Raw genomic sequence first — 25,580 nt, 5'->3', positions numbered from 1 at the left:
TTTCCCTAGACCATCTGGTTCTAGCTGTGGTACTCCCCTATATGATGGGATCAATAGGATTGACAAAGTGCCCAGAAAAGAACAGGGTATCTCTGTTAAAGACATACTGTGTCTTCTGAATATCTGTGTTGAGATCCTCTTTGGCTTTTGAGTATTTGCATAATGTTTTGTGTTTGTTTTGCCTGCATATGATAAGGCTTTGAAAGAGATGGAGAAAGAGGGGATTCTGGACATTAATCAAATGCTGACACAAGTAACAAATAACACATGGGGGGGGGGGGGCTTCAAAGAGAGTGAGCAGCACAAGGCAACAAGGAGTTGTGTCTTTCTATAGCACAAATTTGGCCTGCTCACTCCTTTTACAAAGCAATTTTATGAAACAGATGGCTTTGAGTTTGGTTATTTTATCAAGAGACAACTTCTCTCTTCTTACTAGTTTCTATCTGTTGGTTCCTCTTTTAGCTGTAGGCAGAAATATAATAGAAAAGCAGACCACGACCTGTTTCCCCTTAGGTTCAAAGATGGCCTCCCCCCCCTCCCCCTCCCTCTTTCCCTGAGTGTGGCGCACATACAGGACCTTTCATCTTTTTCAAAGTAGTTACAAGAATACTGCATCAGTGAGGAGTGTAAACCTTATAATCAACTGGGAGAGCCCAGGCTACAGTGTAACCTGTGCTGTATATTGCACTGTGTAATTCAATGTGTAGTCATGTGCAACTGTCAGAAGAGCTCAACTTCTTAATCCTTCCCTCTCTTCTCACGCAGGTGTCAGACAGGTGCGACTATATTTTCGTGAATGGCAAGGAGATGAAGGGCAAGGTGAAGATGATGGTGAACTTCACCTACGGATACCTGAGTGCTCAACTGGAGCTCAACGTGTGGATCCCTCGACTCCCCCTCCAGATTGAGGTGTCAGACACGGAGCTGAGCCAGATCAAAGGGTGGAGGGTACCCATCATGGCCACCAGTCAGAGGTACAGTGCTGCATGCTTCTGTCAGTTACAGAGCAATGTGTCTCTTATTCAACACACATTTTTAATCTACAGTGTTCCCCTTTAACAGTCTCAATGATGAAATAGTAGCTTTTTTTTCTCTGGATTTGTCAGGATGAGATTAAACCAGAGAAATAGAAATAATTGCAAGGTATTGCCAGTTATGTTTGGCTAATTGGATGCCCTATAAGTTGACTCAGTCTTTACTTTACATGTTTGTTTTCTTTTTGCAAGGGCTCATTTTCTCACTTCAATATTTTTGTGTGATCATCTGTGCAAAGTATAATTCAGGCACAATTTCCAATTATCGAATGAAACAGCATCAAAGTTATGGCACACATTTTTATTTGAACAGATCCAAATGTGACTATTAGTGGGGTTTCATTCATTCTCTACCAATAGCGCTTCTAGATTTTCTTGTTGGCATCACAAAAGTGCTCGCAATCAGAGCCCTTTGTCCTCTTTTGCAGCAGCACTAGCTTCCTTTAAGAGGGTAACGAATGGCCTTTAATCCAGGTGATGTATTTGATTTCAATCACGGCAGCCTAAGATAAGATAATGATGAGACGTTTGACTGAACACCAGTCTGCTTGTCTCTTCCTGACTTCAATCCTGCTGACAGTTCTTGGCTGATAACAAAATGGCTGACTTGTGCAATACAGCTTGTCATTACGACCGGCTTAAGGTGGCCTGCCATTTTGCCTCTTAGTCGTCAGTAGAAAAGAACATTATTAGAGCTGCCTTGAGGTCAGACCTCTCCCTCGGGTGCCTCATCACTAGCAGCACCTCTGCCAACATCGCTGTGTAGCGCTTCTCTGCAACTGTTGAAATCCATCAATTGATGGAGCAGCTATCAGCTTACCTGCAGTAATTACCTCTGGAAAAGTGTTGAGGTTGGTCTTGGGTTTGGGAGTCATCCCACGCACCAGTGTGGATGCTCTAATTATCCCTGCTCCCCTCTTATTTTGAGTGACAGAGGTACAGCATTCGACTAATGCCACGGCTTGTCGAGGATGTTGCTTTCCCGGCTGTGTGCTGGTACGCCTTTATCAGCATGGACAGCCGAGTTGTGTTGTCATTGTTGACGCCGGCACTACTGCTGATGGGCAGCAGAGAGCTTTGTTTCTCCCTGTCTTCCACCCGTCTTTGTTTATCAGGGGATAGCAGGCGTGACCTTGCAAAGTAGCACTATGTCTGTTGGTGAGAATGGGCACCGCTCCACTGTCCATAAGCCCACAAGGAACTGAGCCACAGAGTGACAATAGCAAGTGGCGAGACCTTCCTTTATCGGCCAGGCTAGCATGTCGGGGGCCACACTGGGTTGAGCGAGAGAAATAAGGGAATAGAGACATCAGGCCTGCAAGTTGGATAGTCGCAAAAAGTACTCTTCACACAGTTTTTGACTGGCACTGCCTGTATGGCTCACCTCTTCCCTCCTTAAGCCCTGTCAAAACAGGGACAAGATAAGCCTTCACAGACAGCAAACCTAAGTGTAGGCGTAACACTCAGGCATGCACCACTCCTTTTACACATCTTTCAAGAAGTGTATATTGTGATTCCTTTTCCCCCTTGTTGTATTGTGTTAATTAAAATATCTTGCAGTTGTAGGAGCGTGGAAACAAACGAGTAGGCAAGTATTTCTTTTGGCTGCACACTTTGTGGCCGTTTATTTCCATCCAAAACACACAACGAACATTTACTTCACGCTACCCTTTAAACCTCTTGTCACCAGGGTTACGCCCCTTCTCTTAAAGGGCACCCGTGAATTCGGTCCTTTAGTCTCCTGCATGCGTCCCCCCAGAATTCACCAAAACTAGAGCTTAGTCAAAAAAACTCTTAATATCTCGGGGTCCGAATGAACCGACCAGCCCTACTCCGTGTCTCTGGAGCAGGAGGCAGGACCACCGTCGAAGGAAACCTCCGGGTCTTGTCGCGGTGTGGTGGGAGGGTACGAGGCTGCCCCCGCCGTAGAGGTTTGGCCAACCTTACCGGTTGGTCCGGGTCCAGATGTGCTGGTTTGAGGCGGTCAACCGACATGTATTCCAGCCTGCCGCCCATGTCGACCTTGCAGGTTTTGTCTCCGGTCTCCAGAACCCAAAACGGCCCGTCGTAGGGGGGTTGAAAGGGTCCACTGTGGCCGTCATGGCGAACGAGCACATACTCCGCTGACTTGAGGCTGGACGGGACGTACGACTGTGGGAGGCCGTGCTGCGACGTGGGCATCGGTTTGAACAGTCTGGCTTTTTTTAGGAGCGTTTCCCGCTGCTGGGTCGCAGAGCAAGGATCTGTGACTTTAGGGATAAACTCCCCCGGGACCCGCAGCGCCTTTTCATACACCAACTCGCCAGATGACGCTTGCAGATTGTCCTTGAGGGCTGTCCTAAGCCCCAACATGACCCACGGAAGCCTGTCCACCCAACCGCTGTCTATGAGGCTGGCCCGGAGAGCAGCTTTCATAGATCAGTGGAACCGCTCGCATAAACCATTAGCCTGTGGGTGGTAGGCAGTAGTGCGATCACGCTTCACCCCTAGGCTTCCTGCAACTGCATTCCAAAGCTCTGACGTAAACTGTGGGCCTCAGCTGGGGCTCCAAACCTAGCGACCCAAGTTTGAATAAACGCCCGAGCCACCTCATTTGCCGTTGCTGACGACAACGAGACAGCTTCTGGCCAACGAGTGGTTCGCTCTACCATTGTGAGGAGATATTTGAAACCATGGGATGGGGGCAAAGGTCCTACCAAGTCCACATTCACGTGATCGAATCTCCTTTCTGGCACCGAGAACTGTGCTAAAGGGGCCTTTATGTGACGGTGCACCTTGGAGCGCTGGCACACCACACAAGGCCCACTTTTGTATATCCTTTTTCAGCCCGTGCCAGACAGACTTCGCTGCCACCAACTTCTGAGGCACCCTCTTGCCAGGGTGTGACAGCCCATGAATAGCATTGAAAACCTGTTGTCTCCATTCGTCGGGAACAACCGTCCGTGGCTGGCCTGTGGAAACGTCACACAGGAGCGTAGCGCCAGTTTCGCCAAACGGCACCTCTTCCAACTGCAGTCCCGTAACTGCCGTCCTCAATTCCTGAACGCCCGGGTCTGAAACTTGATCCCCAGCCATCTTGTTATAGTCCAGTCCTAACTTGACAGCCCCTGTGACGGCCCTGGGGAGACAGTCTGCGACCAGGTTTTCCTTGCCCGCTACATGCTGTAGATCCATGGTAAACTCTGAGATGAAGGAGAGCTGGCACTGCTGGCGTGCGGACCATTGTTCGGCGCTCTTACCCATGGCAAACGTCAGTGGCTTGTGATCCACAAACGCAGTGAACTGCCGAGCCTCCAGCAGGAACTGGAAATGCTGAATGGCCAGAAAGAGGCCGAGGAGCTCCCGATCGAAGGTGCTGTACTTCCGCTCATCCCCCGACAGGCCGCAACTGTCGACTGAAGAAAGCAAGCGGTTGCCATGCCCCTTTCACCCACCGCGTAGTCTGAAGCGTCTGTGGTGATGGTAATCGGAGCCTTAGGTGACAGGTGTGCCAGCATTGTTGTGATTACCAGAGCTGTTTTAGCGTCCACAAACGCAAGTTCCCTCTCTTCGGTCCAGTCAACAGCCTGTTTGACGGCCTTGCCTTTCAGGGCTTCGTACAGGGGCCGCATCAATTGCGCGGCTCTGGGAATAAAGCCATGGTTAAAGTTCACCATGCAGGGCCCTCACTGTGAGTGGGCGTGTAAAGTCAGCCACCGCCTCCACCTTTGATGGAAGGGGAACCGCTCCGTCCTTCGTTATGAGGTGTCCCAGAAAGTCAATGGTGGTCAATCCAAACTGGCACTTAGCCAGGTTGACGATCAACCTGTGCTGGTTGAGTCGCTCAAACAGAGTCCGGAGGTGAGACATATACTCCGCTCTTGACGCACTGGCCACCAGGGGGACGCCACCCACCCCCAGGCTTCGGTGCAATGTGTAGGGGTGAAGCCCATGGACTGTTGGAGTGGCAAATGATGCCCAGGCACTCCATGTTTTCAAACTCGGTCTTGGCGATGGTGAGCCTTGCCGGATTTTGGCGCCGGGCCTGGGCATGTACCAGTGGGCGAGGTCCAGGAACTCGGCCAGCAGACGAAGAAACTCATCAGCCGCTGCAAGCATGCTAGTCAATCTGGTAGAGTCAGCTCGAACTGTGTTTCAGTTTGAGCAAACCACACCGATGCTTGCGTCCCAAAACTCCGGCAGCTTGAGCGAAACTGCGTGCGTCGTCATCTTCTCTCTGGAAACGTCCAGTAGATTCAGGGTCACCAATGTAGGAGCGTGGAAACAAACGAGTAGGCAAGTATTCCTTTTGGCTGCACACTTTGTGGCCGTTTATTTCCATCCAAAACACATAACACACATTTACTTCCTGCTACCCTTTAACCCCTCTTGTCACCAGGGTTACGCCCGTTCTCTTAAAGGGCACCCGTTTGGCGTAAACTGTGTACTGAGTGCACTCTTTCTACTGTAAAACAAAGTTGTACTTGAAACAATCAAGCATCAGATGGAGCTGCATGGATCTGTAAATATAGAAGCAGCACTGCCTTTTTCTGTCCAAATTACCTTCGTCATGTTGTAGCAAAATATAATATGCAGCGAAACGCCAAAACAAATACGGCACACAAAAAAAATAAGCATGACACACACATTAATATGCAGCATCTCCTCTGGAGTCACAACTGGGATTGAAAGTGAATGAAGCGGAAAGAAAGATTGCTTTGTGAAGCAGGTTGTTCTCGGCACTGAGTGTGATTTGTTTATTAGATTAACCTTAGATTAGATTTTGAGGTGGCTGCACAAGCACTGGCATATCAGATTTATACCTGAGCTAAAACGATCCGACTTCACTATCAGCTTGTTTGCTCCTAAAACCATTACACCTACCTTATAAATACACTGTTTAAACGCTGATTCAGTCAATATGTCGGTACAGACTCCTGTAACATCAGTGCCATTTGTCAACTCATCGTCTGTGAATGTCAAATAACAAATTCTGTTTACGCTCAAAATACTCACAATATGATTCAAAAGGATTTAACTAAAGCAGTCAGCGGTGAGAAACTTTCAATTACTGCCATTGGAATAATTGGAAGGTGGTGACTGAAATCATTGGCAGATGGTTTTCTCCTCTGCATCTAATATGTAAATGAGTGGATAGTCAGTCGTGAACAGGAATCTGTTAAAGGAGAAAATAAATTGTATAAGTGGAAAAATGCAACATAAAATTAATGTTACAAAATCATAATCCCTGCTATTCAGTTGGAATCTAAGGTGATGCTACATTTCATTCAAAAGGTAGTTCTTTTGTTTGCATTTGAATTTGAAGGTTGGCCTTTGTGGATTTGAGTCACCCGGGTAGGAAGCTTCATACATTTGATGAAACTAAAACTAGTACTGACCAGAAGGACTCAAATAATCCCATCCTCGCCTGGAAATTGAATGCAGTGTTCCACTTTTGTGTGGAAAGTGACATAAAAATCATAAGCGGAGGAGTAGCATTCATGAATATGCATTAAATGTGTCAAGGCTGCTTAGGCACAACGGATCTACTATGTTAATCTAGTGTTACAGGCGTTTCTAAAACAGTGCCAAAAATGAAACTTTTTAAAAACACTGTTCGCAGAAAGGACAAACATCAGATTCACAGTACAAACAGATCAACAAACATGCATCCTGCTCTGGTATAGTGATAAGACTGATGACACCAGGCTGATACACCACTCATTTCCACTTTGTCTAGTCTTCGAAAAACTACAATGAATTTGACTGTGTCCTTATTTAAGTGTTCAACTTTTGTTTTATTTTAATTTATATTATTGCTCATTCAGTCATGAATATTGGATGTTACAGATAAATATGATATGATGTTTTCAGGGCCTCTAACACACAACAACATTGAACAAATAGTGAAATAATTGTTTGTTTTGTTTTTGTATTTTGTATTTGAACATGACAGACAAAACACATGTAGAGGATGTTGTCATTTGGCTGGATCACCAGTTGAATCCTGAATCCAATGTTTTCTTTTAGTGATCCCACAATATCCAGAGTATTTTCCTCTGTGAATGGCTGTCATTCAGTTGCATGTGAAATCATTTTTTAAGCCCTTAACTCCAAATCTCACTGGCTTTTCTCTGGAGCGTGCAGCTAACATCTTTATTCCCTCGGCTTCACGTGCAGTCAGATTTCTCAGGGGATTCAAACTAAAAAGAGACAAGCAGAGCGGATAATCGCAAGAAAAACTGTTTAAGAGATTAAGTTATTTTCTCCTCCACTTTATCATGATGGACCTTTGGTGTGTTTGTGTGTGTGTGTGAGAGAGAAATAAGACGGGTGCATCTATATGCAGTATATGATTAGCAGTTTTGCTGACAAAGCACTTTTCCTGGTTGAAAGTGTCCCAACTGTGCCCCAGTGTAAGACTGAAGAGCTGGAGCAGCATTTATTCTCCCAGATCAACCGTTCAAACATTGCTTTCTCAACATCTTAGTGTGCTTCATCTGTTGTTTGCTCAAGCAAAATAAAAAAACAGTTATGGGCAAAATCTAATGATATTGCAGCTGTATTGTAACCATTTAAACCCAGTTTGTCACACTTGAAGCAATTTTTCTGTTGAGAAAGAGCTGAGCCCTGTTGGCTGATTTGTTGCCTAAAGTAATAAAATTTGATTTCCTGGCAACAGAGCAATGAGGGAGGCTATTAAGTAAGCAGTAAGGAGGTGTGTGAACATTCACAACACAGGCCAGGTGCTACGAAACAGTGAAGGAGAGACTCAGAGGGAAAAATGATCCTCCCTTAGTGGCTTAATTAACAATATTGCATCGTTACTTCATCTTCGTCGGGTGAACATTCCTGTGTTGGTTACACTGCTCTGTGTGTGTGTATGTTTGACAGAGATCAGTTTAAGTTGAATGCTGCTGAAAATACTACGGACAACACATCACTGCAGAGCTGACATTTTCTCTTCTCATCTAATATTTATTGAACAAATATACTATGCACATGTGCTACAATTATTTTAGATTGTGCCTTTGTTAGACTGTAATATAGCAATAATCACCAAGTACATATAATTACATTATTTAATGTGATATAGCTTTGATTCATGTGAGCTTAATCAAAGTACAGTTGCATAAAGTAATGAACAGGACTAAGAGTCCATGCTAGTTGCGCCAAATGCTAATGTAAACATGCTAAAATGCTCAAAATAATAATGCTTACATGCAAATGTGTTGCAGGTATAATGTTTCCATGTTTAGCGTGTTAGCATACTGAATTTTCAAAACAAAGTACAGATGAGGCTGATGTGGATGTCATTAGTTCTGCAGGTATTCGGTCATAAAACAGAATATTGGACAAATCAACATTTTGACCTGACAGTAGTGCTACAGTAGATGAAGAGTCAGAGGATCAACATTATTTGGATTCTTCCTTTGGTGACTATAAATGTCTGTACCATATTTCATGGCAATCCATCCGATAAGTACTGAAGTTTCAGTCCGGACCAATGTATTGGACCGACCAACATTGCTATCCATAAAGAAAAGTTCCTCCAGTTTGCACATCAGGTTTTTATTATTTTTTTATTTGCAAGGTCCACACGGGACAGCGAGGATGAGGATGATGAAGACAGACGAGGGCGAAGCTGCACCCTGCAGTACCAACATGCCATGGTCAGAGTCCTAACCCATTTTGTAGCTGAGTCAGCTGATCCTCGAGGCCAAACCAGCTTCATGCTGGGCACTGATTGGCAGGTGGACATCACAGAGCTGGTGTGGGACTTCCTGAAAGTAGAGGACCCGCAGATTGCAAAGCTACTGGACAGGAGAATACTGGTGGGACTGGACATGGGGATGACAACAATCCAGGTGAGCCATGTTTTAGCTTTAAAGGATTTCATGTTATTGTTAGATAATAATTCCAGTTTATCATGTTGCTTAAATTAAGGTGATATGACAGTCAATCAGAGAGTTTGTTAACAAATCCTCAGGTCAGCCAAAATGTATTATTACTACCTAAAAGCTACATGCAAACATCTATCATAGTATACATACCAACTTCCTGGTTTAACTTTTAACCTACTGTACTCTCCATAGTTTTTCATGCACAATTTGGTGAGTTTAAAATATTGTGATAATTAATAGAAATGATGGCCGACACTATGAAAATAAGACCAAATTGTAATAAACCTGAAGAGCAGTGTTTTTTAAATAGGCAGGCCTAAATAAAAAGATCAGGGTTGGTAACCTTCGTCTCATGCTTGTGGCAATGTTAATGATAGAGGGAGCACTAGCAACTGTTATGTTCCACTTGTGCCAGTACTTCCCAAAATTAAAACCATATTCCCCATGAACCCTGTTGCTTTTTGTCTCAAAGAAGGTCTAGCCACTTGTCCTCCTTCTGCTTCTTTCCTCCCAAAATCTGATGAAGTAAAATGTATTGCAGAGGGCACTGGAGGCTGTCAATGGTCTTGTCAGAGGTCTGATTTAGTAATTACAGAATACAACGCTTCAAATATTGTAATAGCGCAAACCTAATACTAAAAGTATCACCAAATTGCACATTCAAAATATGATATAAAAAAGCACCACATGTATTTGAGTGCTGTCAGCACAAATGCATTTTAGAATACAATGTAGGACTATGAACATATGGTTTATTCCAGGGACAATAACAGCCGCCACTGTCGCTGCTGTGGTCTGACTAGTACCTCCTTTTGTCTAGTGCTGACAGGTGCTTACTGGTGTGTCACATTCTGTCGGCCTACATCGGGCTCTCAGTGAGTGGGTCCTCCCTCTCGGCCCTTTGGTCTGTCATGCTCTTCAGGCCAACTGGATGATTATCAGCCTCCTAATGGCATCTCTGTGAGTGGGCTCTGCTCCCTGGCGTCGAGGACTCATCTATCTATCTATGTGCAGACGTGTCTCCACCTTCGCAAAAACATCCACTTGCTAACAAAACAAGCACGGACCGGAAAACACGATGAGCGTGAAGGTCTGACAGCTGTGACTACCTGTGCCACGCGTCTCACAGACTGATGCACGAGCAGACATTTACAAAGATGTGCATGCAGAGACAGTCACACATAGCACACATGGCATTCATCATATTCTTCCTGTTTCCGAATTGGGGTTAAAGTGTGCCTTTCCTCTGGATTACTAGTATTAATCAAAGGGAATGGATTCTTACCTGCAGGAGGTATTGGGGTTGGATGGCAGCCAAGTCCACTTGTTTGATCTACACAGCCTGAGTAAAGAGATAAAATATAAAAAAGTAGGTTTTGCATATTGCGCAGGGGCTTGTGAGCTTTTTATGTTAGATGAAACACTTGGAAAGACATTCTTAAATCACCTATAACTCGTGGTAATCCGCTTTTTTTCATGTCTGTGACATCTTCACTGCTAAGTGCTTATTGATGGGATGTTTTTGCATTCCACCTGCCAGGAATCCCTTGTCAGTCAAGCGACATGACCAGTGTTGAGTTATTTCTGCTTGGAGTTTTTGTTGATGAAGTTTCTCTAAGTAGTGCTCTTTTTTTGTGTTCAGCTACAGTTGCTGTCGCTGCTGATTTCTCCTGGGAAACATCTCCTCAGCCCTGGGTGTTTAGAGCAGGAAATGAAAAAGCTTTCATGAACACATGAACAGGGTATACAATAGGTTGATTTAATATTGTAGAGTAGCACAGCTGTAATTGATCATACCAGAATGTCACAGGTTATTGCAATCACGTATTTGAGGGAAATATTGTGGAACAAAAGCTAATTCTTCATATTTTCCTTTTAAAATTAATTTAATGTCACAGTTGTAATAATTTTCTGCCTCTTTTCTTTCTCTACTGTCTTTGCACCTCCTAGGTGTTGTCTCCTTTGTCAGACTCCATCCTGGCAGAGAAGACCATCACTGTGGTGGATGACAAAGTGACCATCACAGAGCTGGGGGTCCAGCTGGTGACAGGCCTCTCTCTGAGCCTTCAGCTCAGTCCAGGAAGCAACAGAGCCATCCTGGCCACCACGACCACGCAGGATATTCTGCAGAGCCCCAAACAGGTCAGGATACTGTAATACAGGTCACTGATTGTGAGGCTGAACCTAAATGCGGACACTGGACAGGCTGGTAGGTGAAAAACAAGTCTCTTTATTAACAATAAGGTGAGATGGAGGCTGGCTGAGGTGAGAGAAAAGGGATCCAGGGGAGAAAGCTTGGCAGAAGGAATTCAGAGGTGAGAGCTGGTTGGCTCTGTAAATAGACAAGGCGAGCTGGTTGGCTCTGTAAATAGACAAGGCAGGCAGGTTGTCCAGGAGAGAAGAGAGCAAGGCGTAAGATACCGTATTGCGAGCAGGCAGGCAGACAAACAAATTAAACAACAGAAATGTCAAACTGGCAAGCTAAACTAGGTAAAGCTCTGGAAGCGTGGCACATTGACAAACTGTGAACAGCACAACAATCCTGCAGACACTGATCGTTGAAGCAGGGTTTTAGAAGGGAAGAGCACCTGGAGTGATTGGCAGACAGGTGTGTTGATTGCAGGTGACAGGCAGGAACATTGATTGCACATCATGGCCAGGTGAGCAGTGAGAGGGAGAGACAGAAAGGCCAAGAGTGGGGGAGGGGGGTCGTGCAAACAGACAAAATCTAAACACACCAAACACTTCTTACTCAAACAAAGGCAGAAAACAAGAAAAGTAGAGCTTCAACAATTAGTTGATTAAGCAGTATCGAGATGCAGCTATTTTGGTGATGGATTTAGTCATAATTCAAGCTTCATCAATGTGACATTCTACTGCTTTTCTTTGTCATATCTGATAGTTAAATGAATATCTGTAGGTTATGGGATGTTTAAGCTATTTAATATTAATTTTGTCATATTTCATATCGCTTTAGGCTGCATTTTTACATTTTATAGACCAAACTATGAATCGATTAATATTGAAGAAAATAAAGGATAATAAAGATAATTATTGCTGCCCTGTAAGAGACCTGATGTAAAGAAAGAGAAAGAGAAATTAAGTGTGACTTGAGCTTTGCTTAAGCGCTCTTCGCCACCTCGGTTGAATACAAAGCCTCTAATCTAATAGATTAAAAACAAAGACCAGTAATTATTTGCAAACACAATTTAGCCAGGTCTGATTAAAAAGAGAATAATTAGTTTTACACCAGTAATTATTATCTCTCAGCATTCATTTTGTTGAGTTTTTTTTAATAGACATTTGATGAAAAACAGACTTTTATACTGTACTGTATATCTACTGAAGCCAAAAAATGTGCATTCTGCAGCCTTGATTACTGTGCTTTTCAAAACAAAAGACTTACTTCCAGATTTCATTTCACACTACCAGGGCCCTTGAATGAGCAATTTTACAATCAAAGAAAGCTGTGAGTGTGCATGTGCTAGTGAACACGTGTCTATTTGTTTGTTCTACACCGTCCCTAACCCTCTTAACTCCAAGGCCTTAAAGCCAGAGTGTGACAGAATGTGTTTCCTTGGGCAGCTAATAGAAACGGGAGCTTAATCTCAGAGCATGCAAAAGCAACACCACAGCTTCCTACCAAAATGTGACTCACAGCACAAACTTTCATATTTTGCTTCCCTTTGTCATTTGCCCTGGCTACTCTCATTGTGGCCTCTTTGATCTGCCCATCAAGCCCTCTCACAAGTTCCCTGACTGCTCCTTTACATTCCTCTCCCCTCCTCTTTCTCCAAGCAAGGAAGGATGGGAAGGCCATTTATCTCCCCTATCTCCACGCGCAAACTGTGAAGATAAGCAGGCAGCGCTGCACTGTAAGTCCCCTGGTGTCCATAATTAGGGAGTGTTGACAGACCACTGTGGGGATCTACTTGTGCGCCTTTGGGGATTTGTCCTTTGGCAACATTAAAAGACAAATTGTGAAATTGCAGTAGGAGAGGGCCTTGACATGCTTATGTATGGCAAATCCTCACCCATTTAATGCTACTGTTTGATCTTTTCTGCCTATCTTTTAATCTTTATCCCCTGTAGTTTAGAGAGAATAGCCACTGAGATATCAGAACCACGCCACTTAGTAAGCTTGTATTGGTCTTACAATTTTTCCACAACTAGGACGCTCCATGTTTGTCGTAAGTCTATTTGGTGCATTGACAAAAGGAGCACTATATGCAAATAATCACTGTGTCTCATTTATACCAATTCACTTTACATGAGTGTAAAAGCCAATAAGCCGGTGGGATATTACACAGTACCTGAACAACAATTGGTGGATGCTCTAACTCTCCAACAAAGAGGCCTCGCAATTTCAAAAATATTTTAGTGCTAATGCATTGAAAACAATTTGGTCTGTTCCATTTCCATTTCTTTGTAATATGAAGGCACAACATGTTGTCTGTGTCACTGACTATTTTCTCTCTTTCTCTTTGCATATTGCTGTGTGTGTGATCTCACAGGAGGCCTTGATCAGCGCCTGGCTACAGTTCAGCGACGGCTCTGTGGCTCCTCTAGACCTGTATAATGCAGACTTCTTTGTCCTGACGGCCACCTCCCTCGATGAGGAAATAGTGACAGTGCAGCAGAACCCCTCGTGGAAGTGGCCTGTCATCGTGACAGAGGCGGAGGGCCAAGGCCTGCTGGTCAGGGTGGAAATGACTGTTTGCGAGGTCTGCCAGAAGTTCAAGCGCCGCAGCATCCTGGCAGCAGGGAACTGTAACGTCAGAGTGAAGTTTGGTCATAGTGACAGCTCGAGGGGAGGGAGCAGCGACTACGGCCCCGATGGAGACGACATGGAGAACAGAGGCAGGCTCTCCCCATCCCAGGACAGGACCGGCCCCAACACTCACTATTATGGCAGCTCCATCTCTGACATGGAGGATGGGGTGTTGAAGAGAGCCACCACCACTAGAAGTGCAATAATGCGCAGACCCAATGGAGATAAACTTTCAGATGATGGTAGGCAGAACATGCCTATTGACTTTGCTGACTTCCCTGCGCAAGTGGACCTTCCCCGCGGCCGCAATATGGACGATGACCTCATTCAGACTGCTCGTGGGCTCACAGACCTGGAGATTGGCATGTACGCCCTGCTGGGGGTCTTCTGCCTTGCCATCCTGGTCTTTCTCATCAACTGCATTTCATATACCCTGAAATACCGCCACAAGGAGCTCTCGATTGAGGGCCAGGAGAACATGAACCATGCCCATGATTGGGTGTGGCTAGGGAATGAGGCCGAGCTGCTGGAGAGCCAGATCAGCCTGTCGCCCCAGCAAGAGGAACAGACCTCCATGATGGACTCGAGCGGCGGGCTCGAGGAGGGCAGCCACTTGCTGAACGGAAGCTCGGCCCAGAAGAACGTGCAGGGCCAAGTGCACCGGGCGGCGGACACTGGGTGCATAGCCAAGGATAGCAAAGGAGACTCACCCACCACCAAGAGGAAGCGAGTCAAGTTCACCACGTTCACCACCATCCCCTCGGACAGTAGCTACCCCAATGTTAACACACTGACTGGAAGCCACAGCCAGGACATTAAGTGGGTTTGCCAAGACGTGGAGCTGGGAGACTCCAAGGAGTTGCGCAATTACATGGAAAGGTTAAATGACAGCGCTTTAAAAGAGGTGGCATAATGTACTGTGTGCCCTTGTAACAAACTCACCCTTATGCCTTTCAGAGGAAAGTGGGTCTGGACAGAAACCGGACCCGGAAATTGACGTCAGAATCATCCCCAAACTGCCAAAGGGTCATTTAATTAAAGAGGATTGTCATGATTCCACAAGTGACTGATAATCACTAATGAAGAAAATGACAATGAATTATGACATCAGGTGGTTCTTTTTCATTTGTTTATCAGATGATTACCTTTTTATCATCATTTTATTATTACAGGGTTTAGATAGAATGATCCCAGGACTATGTAATATTCATTAAACATGTAGATTTTAAAACAAACAGTAACATGACTAGATAGATGTTCTGAATGTGAGTGCACATTAAATGGTTTTGGAAGTTTTGTAACATTTGGATATTAATTTCTTACGTGAGATCCTTATTCTGTGGAAGAGTTCTGGAAAGGCCAAAGCAAGCAATCAGAAATGTCTGCATGTCGATGGTGAAAAAAAAAAGACATAACTTTCTGATTCATGATCATCCTCCTTAACACGGCAGAAAACCTGATATATACATATATATATATATATATATATATATATATATATATACATATATATATATATATATATGTATATATATATGTATATATATACATATATAAATATATGTATACCGAACAGTCTCCACAGCATTGTATTGTTGCTCTGTATATTGTATTTTTCATAACATTTAAGAAATACACAACAATGTCAAGAGTGTGTATCAGCTTTTATTGACCGCAGCATCATTAGGCCTTTCAATTCTCAGCCCTAAGGTCATCTGAGGAATGTGGTTGAGGAAAGGGAGCCAATTACACATTCATCTTTGTATCAAGAGTATTTCATGAGATGCAATTTACCCACAAGCCACAACACAATCTGCTCCTCTTTAATGCTGGTCGGTGGAGTAAGGCAGCACCCATTAATACTCTCATTTCGTCTATTAGATGTCAGTACCCTAACATGACAGCCAGTGTATGAAGGAGCTTTTATACTAAATGGCTGGACATCAGGGTAATTTGACATTTTGTACTGCAACCCCCCAGTTTAAAGTGAAGTGAGCTTTGAAGAAAATGCCAATTAAGGTCTCGTTAACCTCAGTGCCATAGCCTCCAGGAAAAGCATACTGATGGACAAACTGGGATGAAATGTGCTCTCCATCTCTCGGGCAGAGTGGAGATACAAAGAGAAATAATTACAGGCAAGGTGGCAAATGTTTCCTTTTTGGAAATGGATCTTTAAGTATTCAGATAATTGCTCAAATAATAATCATCTCTGAAAACGTCCTAAACAAAGGCAGTCGGCTGAAAAATTGCATTTTGCTCAGTGAACGTTATTATCATCATAGTGGTGTTGGCTGATTGCGTTTTTTTGTGTTATTATTTTTCATCAAGCAGAGAAATGTTCACATTATGTTAACTGTTGCTGCAGTGTGGATCAGATTGTTAATCAGCAACGCTCACAATATTAGCTTGGGAGAAGGGAGGTGAGATAGTCAAGCAAATGGTAGCACTACCTTGAGTGTAATTATGGGATGCCATTTAGATTAGGTGAGTTATGTCAGCCCTGAATGGAACACCTCCAGACGCCTGAGTAAGAAGTTCAGTGGCTTTTCCACTTTTATTTAATTTGTTCAAGCAGCTTGTCGACTGATTCTCTTTTCTACTTCTGTGGCGCTGCTATTGATTCACTGCATGCTGTGCCACTGAATTAACACAACAACATCAAATCTATAGATTTCAAATATTTAGATAACTAGCCATGATAGGTAGTGATATAACTGAAGGAGCAGTTTTGGGAAATGTGTTTATTTGCTGTTTGCTTTCGTAGAAGATTTATACCACCCTCTTTTATTTGCGTTGAATATGGAGCTACAACCAGCAGGCAGTTATCTTAGCTTAGCATAAAGACTGGAAACAAGGGGAAACAGCTAGCCTGGCTCTGTCCGAGGGTAAACAAATCTGCCTACAACACCACTTAAGCTCACTACTTCATACTGTATAATATAAGAGTGAAAACATTTTACAGTGAAAACATTTTACATAAGCTGTAAAACTTATGCCTTATGCCAGACTATCTCTTAGACGGCAGTTACTGCCTGGACTCTGAAGATTTAAGTATGTTAATTACTGATCTTTAGAGGTGGTGATAGACACATTCATTACCTTTACACAGAGCCAGGCTAGCTGTTCCTTCCTGTTTACATATTTTCATATATTTTCTGGTGTTGCAGTATTTTAAACTGAGTCTAGTAGAAGTGAAAAATATTATGACCTCAGCTAAATTCACAATTAATCAGGTTAACTGCAGCCATTGACAATATAGTGTACACACCCACACACATAGAAGAAAAACTCTCCATGCTCACTCTTTTGTCTCCGTTTCTGCTGTCCTGAAATGTTTTAGTTTTTTTTCCTTTTTCTCCTGTGTGGTTTTCCTGCTTCTGTGGCTCTATCAGTGACTGCAGGGGATTGAAGCGAGTCCATGTGCAGCGCGTGCTGTGTGCTGGGGCCGTGGCTGCTGTGCTCAGCCTGTGGACTGTGAAGGGCGAGGAGAGCCAGTGCAGGTCTGGGAGGGATTTAACTGTCAGCCACAAGGGGCATGATTGATGAAAGGCGCTGTGTAATTAAAACACCACTGCGACTCTCTTTCCGTGACTGTCGTCAGTGGCTTCAGCGTCTTCAGGTAGGAGAAGAACAGCGCAGCCCATTAAAGACCCACCGCCTCCAACCCCTTGGGCTTTGGCTTTAGACACGTGTTCACACCTGCTGAGGTGCTGCACAGGAGATATAAAGATTGTATTCACCTCCATTCTTAGAGCATGGTAACTCAAGACTCATTTGCGTTGGCCTTGATGTCTTGACTTCCCTGAAAGGAAAAGAAAAAAACCTTCCCCAGGCCTCCATCTTAAATGGAGTTTTAATTAAATTGATGATGTGAGACCAACAAACTCACACTAATGGTTGGCAGTGCTCCCTGTGGTCCTAATGTGCCGGATCTGTATATGCAATTTCCAAATGATTATTCGCTGCTTGATTTATGTTGCTTCTTGTGATTTTTTTTGATTTTTTAAATCAGTTCACAGTAGATTCACAGCAACTAAACACGCACAAACAAGCAGTCGCATAGGAATGACAAGGTCAGCTTGACATTCCAGTCTGACCAATTTTTACAGATGGAGCCGTAGGGAACCAAAGACAACAGCGTTCATATACAACACCCTTGTGCCCAATCTGTGTCTTGTAAACACCATCTCCCACCTGACCAGTGCAACACAGTGGGAAGACAAACACCAGAGAACACACACAAATGTTCACAAACACAGAGTAACTTGTCTCACTAACCTTGTAAAAGCTCTTTATTGACTACATTAAGCCTCAACCTAATTAAAACTTTACAGGATCAGGCTGATATTATTCTGTAGTTTTTTTATTGTCAACAAATGACACAAAAACACAAAAACCTACCATGTAGTAGTCCATTGTTTAATACTCTGAATTGCCTGTCAGTGGCAGCTGAAGGTGTAAATTAACAAAATTTATGAAAATTCATTGTAATGTCTGATAAACAGCTGGGCTCTTTAGTTTCTTTTTTTTTTTAGCCAATGTTGCTCAAACAGTTAATATAGCAGCTGTTGGGGACTCTTTTTAGCTGTGGACTAATACATATTTGGTGCTCCTGATTTACAACAGCAAGACAGTGTTAAACCACAGAGCCCATGTTAATCATAATAAAGGAAAACTTCATGTTTTTTTTTTATAGTTTTTGATCAACAATGGAAGTCTATGGCAGAGAGGAATAAGCCCTGTCTGACTTTGTTGGTTGAGAGTCAAAAAAATATAGAATACCACCAGCCATATCTCGAACACTTAACCCTAAGTCCAAATTCCCCTAATAAACTGTGGAGCCAGTTGGTCCCAGTTGGAGGTGCATCCCCACAACACCATTTAACAGTCAGCGTCTGACTATTACAATGTGATGTAAATATAAACTCACACACACAACAGTATAAACATATGCACAACAAAAAGTATGAGCCATGACTCAAACCCGCAACAAAAAGGCAATAAACAACTACAGTAGCAAGCGAAGCCCTTTAGCAGCATGAGGTGAGTATCCAACCATGTCATTTAGATATATCAGCACAGGAGGAGCGGAGCACCGAGCACAGGGCAGCGACATATCAGCCAGCGCCCTGAGACAGGTCGGGGCATTTTTCTATCTGCCGGAAAACAATGGAAGGTCAGAGGGCAACCAAGATATGGCAAGCTCAAATGATGTTCCTCAGTGTGGCTGAGAAAAATGTATCTTGATGCCTGTACTGTTTTATGGGAGTCAAGCCCCATTCTGTACAAATAAGAAGCTCTAAACCACAGGACCTGCACACAATAACCAAGGTTGATGCGGTAAATCCAGATGGATGTACGCTGTTAAACTCATTTTGCGGTTGCTTATTTCACAGATCATCCGTCTGAATGAACACCCTTAACCTGCCGATGTGCTCGGTTCCACAGAAAAAAGTATTTCAAGTGACAAGACTGACACACTTCCTGAAACATGAGATTGTGAGAAGCTCTACATATGTTTGTTTTTTCCATTGCTCATATCAGCACAACTACAGTGGGAATAGCGTGATAGAAACAGATGAGCCCTGAGTTAAACAACTTGTCTCGTGCCCAACACTGTCCCATTTGAAAAAGGCTACAGGATGCCGCCCAACAAAGACAGCCCAGATAAGATAATTAGGTCTGTGTAAATGCAGATGATTAGTACTTAGAGATGGGCAATTTGTCTGCTTGGCCGTTTTCTTAAACATTGTGTCTGCATTAGCTTATCTTAATTAACATGCGATGATACTTCCTAATCCGCCAATTACTGGAGGAACATCTTCTGGAGCATCTGCCGGTTGCTCATTACACAGGTAAGACTCAGTAATAAAATTAAAATCAGCTTAATATTTTGTAGATTATGTTATACTGCCACATGCCCTCAAAAAAGTCATTGGCAGATGACTGTCAAAGGCATGGAGATGTATTCTACTTAACGTGTCAATTACATTTTGTATATATCCCAATATCACAAATCACACAACATGTTGATACACTTCAACCTAGAACTAGATACCTGGATATTAACTGACTGAAACATAATTTCACTTTTACTGCCTTCATTTTTTGTTACAATAAGTCTTTCCGCTTGTAGATATGCATGTCATCTTAGTTTAGCAACTCTAATCTTTTGATTAGCACAAAAAAAGGTACAACTGAAACTGATGGTAATGGCATTATTAATCTATTTAGTAACTGCTGAGACATTTCACTCAAAGCACAAATGTCGACCTCTTGGTGGCACTAAAGGAAAAGGAGTCACCTAAATCATCAGGATGCATCCTCTGGGAACCATGAATGTCTGTCCAAAACATTGTTTTACAGTCCCAATCCATCCAACAGATATAGAGATATTTCATGGTTTAAGTTAAAACTTTAACCTGCTGGTGACGCTACAGGAAACGTCAGTCGATCACCAAAGTCATTAGAATTAATCCTCTGAGGATCATGAATGTTTGTACAAAATGTCATAACAATCCATCCTGCAGTTGTTGAGATATTTCAGACTGAACCAAGGTGGTGGACTGACAGGCCGACATTGCCAACTCAAAATCTAACCTATGATAATAACCCTGACTAATGGTTTAAATAAATATACTATCACATTTAGAACTCTATAAACTCCAGAGGCAATGCATTACCTTGGTTCCTGGAACATGCCAAAAACATGAACACTAAAAAGAAAAAAACAAAACAGTAGCAGGTATTATAAAATATGCTGGAGGTGTTCTCTCCAAGGCAGCGTTGTTTGCTTAAATCCTGGCCAATAAATCAACTTAAAATATTTTGAGGTCAGCTCCAAAACTATATATCTCAATGTTATTGCCTTGCAATTCTGCCTCCATAACCACTTTGACGTGTCAGAAATTCCTCTCAACATGAGAAACAAGCCACCACACTGGAATTATGACCCGGAGGCATTGTGTTGGTTTCCAACATCAAGCTGTCTGCTCAGTCACGGCGATGTGGGCTCTCTGACCAAATTAAACAGGAAATAGCCCTCTCCAAGCCTCGTGGCTGTGAGGGCTTAGCATTAAAAAATGATCTATGATGACGTCTTGATTTCAATCTGTGTCTGATGAAACTATGAAGAAATATACTGCCTTTCCCAATGGGAATGCAAAATGAGGCTTTAAACCTCTGTGTTTGCAACCTTTTCCCTAACAGCCGGCCACAGGGTGTGTTTTTTGAACTATAAATCATTATCACTGTCGACTTTGGGTTTCCCTTCGGAGCAACAAACCATAGTGCTAATCACGAAAGCATCCTGGCAGGTTTAAAAAGGCAGAATCCGTGATTCTCATTTAAACAACAGGGTCACGCTGCTGCCTGAAATTAAAACATGTTATGCTATCAATGTTGTCTGGAGCTTAAAACATTTGTTCACAAGTTATAGGTATAAACGTTTAGAATAGAACGTTTGAAATACATTTCTCTTTTATATGAACTCCTGACCGCACAACCTGTAACTTTAAAAGGCAGTGAAAAAATATAAACGTGTGTAATGAAAGTGTAGGAAAAGAAAACCTAATTGAAAGCAGGTAAAGTGATGTGACAAGATATCTGAATTAGCTTAGCAAGTTGTGCCTAATTTAGACAATGGCTGAAAATGACAAACCCAATACTCAATTTAATATACTTTAATAATAACAAATGTATAACCACAAAAACAATATCCCAGTTCTGTAGCATCATGAAAACAGAATATAATTACAAAATAAATTTAATAAATCTTTCTGAAGAGGACTGCAATGATAAAGAAAGCATGTATGGAATATGCAATAAAACAAAGAAAATCAATTCATCCGACCAATTAAACACAAGAAACAGCTTCTTGTTTTTATGTGCTGTTGCACTATTCCTTGAGCCCTGAGAGTTTTCTTGTTTTAATAAAATTCAGTACCTTGTGCTATACCTGCTTTGAGAATTGAAGCAACATACACAAGCATTTCTCTTAACAGTATAAAGCTAAAACAAATGCATCACAGTCTAATAAATACAATACAGACGCTTCTTTTTCAAGAATTCCGGGCAAAGCTGCAAAGCCACGATAACACTGTAAAACGTCCCTGACAACAAATACTGTTAAAGTTGTGCTTTATTTTGCTATGGAATTATAACTATAAAGAAGATGTCACTGTGAATGGGTTATGTTTTTCATTTTTATATCTTAAGTCTGCACTTTTTTGTTTTATCATGATCGAAGCATTAATGCAGGGGATATTTTAAGAGCTACACTCAAGGTTGCCAGTTAAGCTTAAGGTTAGTTTATAATTAGTTGTTTGTCATGCAGTTTTGCAGCTTGATCAGAAATGAAAAACTGCTGTGAAGCTTCATAGAGTCATGGAGTATTTGTAACATGAGGAGTTATTAGTATTCATGTATGGGTCTGTTTGAGGATTTATAGGATGGATTTATAGTATGTAATCTCAAGCAGTGGTAACAAATGTGGCAGATTTTTTTTTCTCTTATTAGATTTGAATAATAGAGTTTCTTTGGAATCTCCTCAAATAAGAGCCCTATTCGGTCATTAAAAGCAATCATTTCTGGGATTCTGCAACAACATAAAATTACCTTCAGAGTTAAAACACATTTCCCATTCAATCACAACTATGTTACTGCATACGTATTTCAAGCTCTCTAAAAGCCCAACAGGGGTAATTGTAATCAAGACATAATGCTGAATATGTACATTTAATGCACAAAATTTCATATCAGTGGATGGAAGTCCAGAAATCATTTAAATACTGATGTTTCACACCAGGGTCAGTAATATGTTTAGCAAAAGAGTAGGTCCAAAAATAAGACTTTGTTAGAGCACAAACAGTAAAAACGCAACTATAAAAACAACTGAGCATTCTTCGTGATACGAAATTATCTAGATATCGCATATTTTTAGTGGCACCACTCCTCAAGTCAAGTGCAATGATCAAAGAAAGGCAACAAGAGTAAACACACAGGAGTGAAGGAGTACAGTAGAAACGATTCAAACATGGCTCCTGCATTAATCTCTATACTTTCAGTGGTACCTGTGCATTCATCCAGTCATGTAAAACCATTATTGTTATAAAAAAAAAAAAACAGGATGAAGACCACTTAAAAGCTAAAATAAACATAAATACAAAATACACAGTCTTGACCGGATAATTTGTGACTGAAAGAGGTAAACCAAACTTTGTAGGATTTGATTCGTAAGTACCTATTCAACAGGGTCTTTGGGCACTGAATGATATGACTGAAAAAGGCAGGTATGGTGGGATATGGAGACATGTGAGTAGGTCAAGAGGAGAGGTGTCTCTGCCTTTGGCTTCCCGCTTTGCCCTTCTGCTTGTCATACTTGAAAGAGATGATAAGGAAGACGAGCAAGGTGACGCCCTGGATCCCTGCCAGGAGGAAGAAGTAGTAATGCAGAGAGCAATCGTTGATATTACCTGGAAAGAGAGAAAACAAGGACATTATTATAATGAGATATGTTACACCTGAGCTGAGACTCCAAACAGCTGAGACACAAGACTGGCATTCAGGTGACGCTTAAAAACTGTGAGCTGCACGGCAAAAAATGACAAATATGGAAATTTGGAGAACAAAAGAGTCAGTCACGAAATATTCAGAGGGCGTCAGCAGGAGGATTCTTTTATCACAAAGTACTGCGACGTGTTAAAAGAATACCAAAGGTAAAGGTAAACGGCCACAAGCTCGCAAGTGTGGCAGGTTGTTGTGTTTTGTTTTTGTTAGACATAAAAGGCAGACTTGAAGTGAGCATGACAGGGAAATGCGATGCTGTCAGGATTTAGGATTCAGCGGAGGGGCTTGTTACTTCTCATCTCAGCCACGGCGAAACCTTCTGAAAGTGGAGACGGTTGACCCCGCTCATCGACAGAAAGGCGGTATTGATGATGAGGGACTGAAGCGTCAGAAACAACAGAGCAGTAGAGGCTCACAGCTGTGAGTCTTTCATCCATATTAAAAGGACAGTTTGTTTCCTCGTGGGAATAGAATGCATTGAAAAGATAGGAAAAAATAAACTGATGCTTCCAGTGTGATCTGCTGTATGACTTCTGCACAGGAGGGGGGGGGGGGGGGGGGGGGGGGGGGGGGGGGGGCACACAGTTAGTTTCAAGACACCCATTCTTTTTCCCTACTGGGTTTGGAGACTTCAACCAGCAGCCGGTGTACTCTAACCATCTTAACATTTGCTCTAGTGTTGATTGAAGTGGTCACAAAGCTCAAGAGGGGAGCTCTAAATAAATCCTGTTTTCGCCTTGCTAGGGCTTTACATGAAGGGCAAAACAATAACAAATATCTCCACTGTTCAAGTATGAAGACAACTGGATTGGCATTAGAGCAGCTTTTATTCCTCTTGACCATGTCAGGCAGACCACTTGACTTTGCAGCCAACAGCATGAGATGAGGCTGTTTATAACTTTTTTTCTTGACGAGGAGACATTTTGTTGAAGGTTGCCTTGTACACACTTCTGCAGCACATTGAAGAACCATGCCTTGGGTTTAACAGGCTCCATGTAAGGCACGGTTTCAGCAGTGATACCTATAGCTTACATACTACATTATCATCAAATGAGTAAATGTGAAGCCCCGGCGCAATCTGCCGTCTTCCTTTAGAAAGCTCCCTATTAGCTTCTCCATGTGGAGCTGTCACACCGAATAAAGAGCCAGCGAAAGAGAAGCGTTGATTTTAATTATATATAGGGGCGATTCTCATTTCAAGTTCTGCCTATTCACACAGCAGGGAGTGTGTGGGAGTGTATTCGAGTACAGCCTAATTACATGTCAATTTAAGGTTCACAGCCCCCTGGGTCAAGATGGCGCTTATGGATTTACAGGATTTCCCATCTTTCTTTTTTAGCCATTTTCACAAAATCCTTTTAAAATGTGTGTAATGTGATGCAGGTATACTAGCACAGCCAACACTAGATGCTATGCAAAAGTTGTTTTGCTGTCACTAAAACTTTACTTTATAAGAGAAGGTGGAAAAGTTAAAGCATACAGTTTAGTTGAGGTCATCACCCAACAAAACCTCGAGCAGCTTAATCTGTTACAAACAGCTAAACAAACCTTTGCAGAAAGAAGTGCAAAATGTCAAGTCTTTGGGGCACAAACTGTGTGGGCGTATCTGAGCACACCTGCCATTTTGGTTCATGTATTTGCAGCAGCGCAAAGTGCAAAAGGGCTGGCTGAAGTCGTATAGATCAGAGGGTGTGGTGAACAGTAGATACACTCTCAGCCAGTCACAGCACTTGTCTTATCGCTCGGCCACAGCTGTTCCAATCACAGTGAAGCATGACATCAATAGCTCAACAAATGGAAAGACGCTTCTCCAGGAAATCATGTTGCCGTGTGGACGGTGCAGAGCGGCACGAGGTGAACACACAAGACCAAAAGTTAGTAGCATATGGTTGTGGATTTGAAATAATGAAAATGAAATAATTTGAAATAAGTACAATGGCGATAGAAAGCTTGTATTATCATCATATAAGAAGATGAAGCATCATATCAATCCTGCTATTTCAGTCACTGTATTTCATGTTGTAAATGGTTACATTGTATCTTGAAATATGACAGCAGCATTTCCTTAGCAATGAAAACCAAGAATAAAAAATGAAACTCAAGACTTTGTTTATATAAAAGGTTGACAAGAGGCTATTATGCCCAGAATTAATGAGATCTGGTAATCCAATCTCTGCCACATAACGTCCTGCATGATGTGTGTAGAGGTGTATGGGATTATTTCGTAGCAGCCTGGCGTCATTAGGCGGTAAACATGGTGGTGGACGGCAGTGCGTTAAGACACTTCTCCAGTAGGAGGCTGCAGATTTATCAGCTCGACTGTCC

At 42.6% G+C, this 25,580-nt stretch overlaps 2 protein-coding genes and 1 long non-coding RNA gene across 3 annotated transcripts in view; 1 reads left to right on the top strand and 2 right to left on the bottom strand.

Annotated features, from left to right (window-relative positions):
* The window catches only part of si:dkeyp-14d3.1 (transmembrane protein 132C), a 135,915-nt gene extending 120,655 nt beyond the window's left edge, over nt 1-15,260 (top strand). Inside the window, exons 6-9 of the mRNA XM_068703795.1 lie at nt 766-974; nt 8,608-8,881; nt 10,868-11,059; nt 13,432-15,260. Of these exons, the coding sequence (XP_068559896.1) occupies nt 766-974; nt 8,608-8,881; nt 10,868-11,059; nt 13,432-14,601 (1,845 nt within the window). The 3' untranslated portion in view covers nt 14,602-15,260. The remainder of the gene's footprint in view (nt 1-765; nt 975-8,607; nt 8,882-10,867; nt 11,060-13,431) is intronic.
* LOC137867282 (uncharacterized) lies at nt 8,685-10,921 on the bottom strand. The gene is made up of 4 exons (XR_011102163.1): nt 10,861-10,921; nt 10,365-10,608; nt 10,203-10,259; nt 8,685-8,797 (listed from the first exon to the last, which is right to left on the bottom strand). It is a non-coding gene; the product is annotated as an uncharacterized lncRNA (long non-coding RNA).
* A 6,095-nt stretch (nt 15,261-21,355) lies between the features above and the next one.
* slc15a4 (solute carrier family 15 member 4) overlaps nt 21,356-25,580 on the bottom strand; it is a 25,794-nt gene continuing 21,569 nt past the window's right edge. The window contains exon 9 of the mRNA XM_068703925.1: nt 21,356-23,161. Coding sequence (XP_068560026.1) covers nt 23,010-23,161 — 152 coding nt within the window. The 3' untranslated portion in view covers nt 21,356-23,009. The remainder of the gene's footprint in view (nt 23,162-25,580) is intronic.

This window comes from Cebidichthys violaceus, unplaced genomic scaffold (assembly GCF_023349555.1).
Source record: "Cebidichthys violaceus isolate CVI_PGR_0920_01 unplaced genomic scaffold, fCebVio1.0.p SCAF_9, whole genome shotgun sequence".
NCBI classification, from domain to species: Eukaryota; Metazoa; Chordata; class Actinopteri; order Perciformes; family Stichaeidae; genus Cebidichthys; species Cebidichthys violaceus.
Note: the sequence above shows the minus strand (reverse complement) of the source record. Positions and strands in the feature narration are given on the sequence as shown.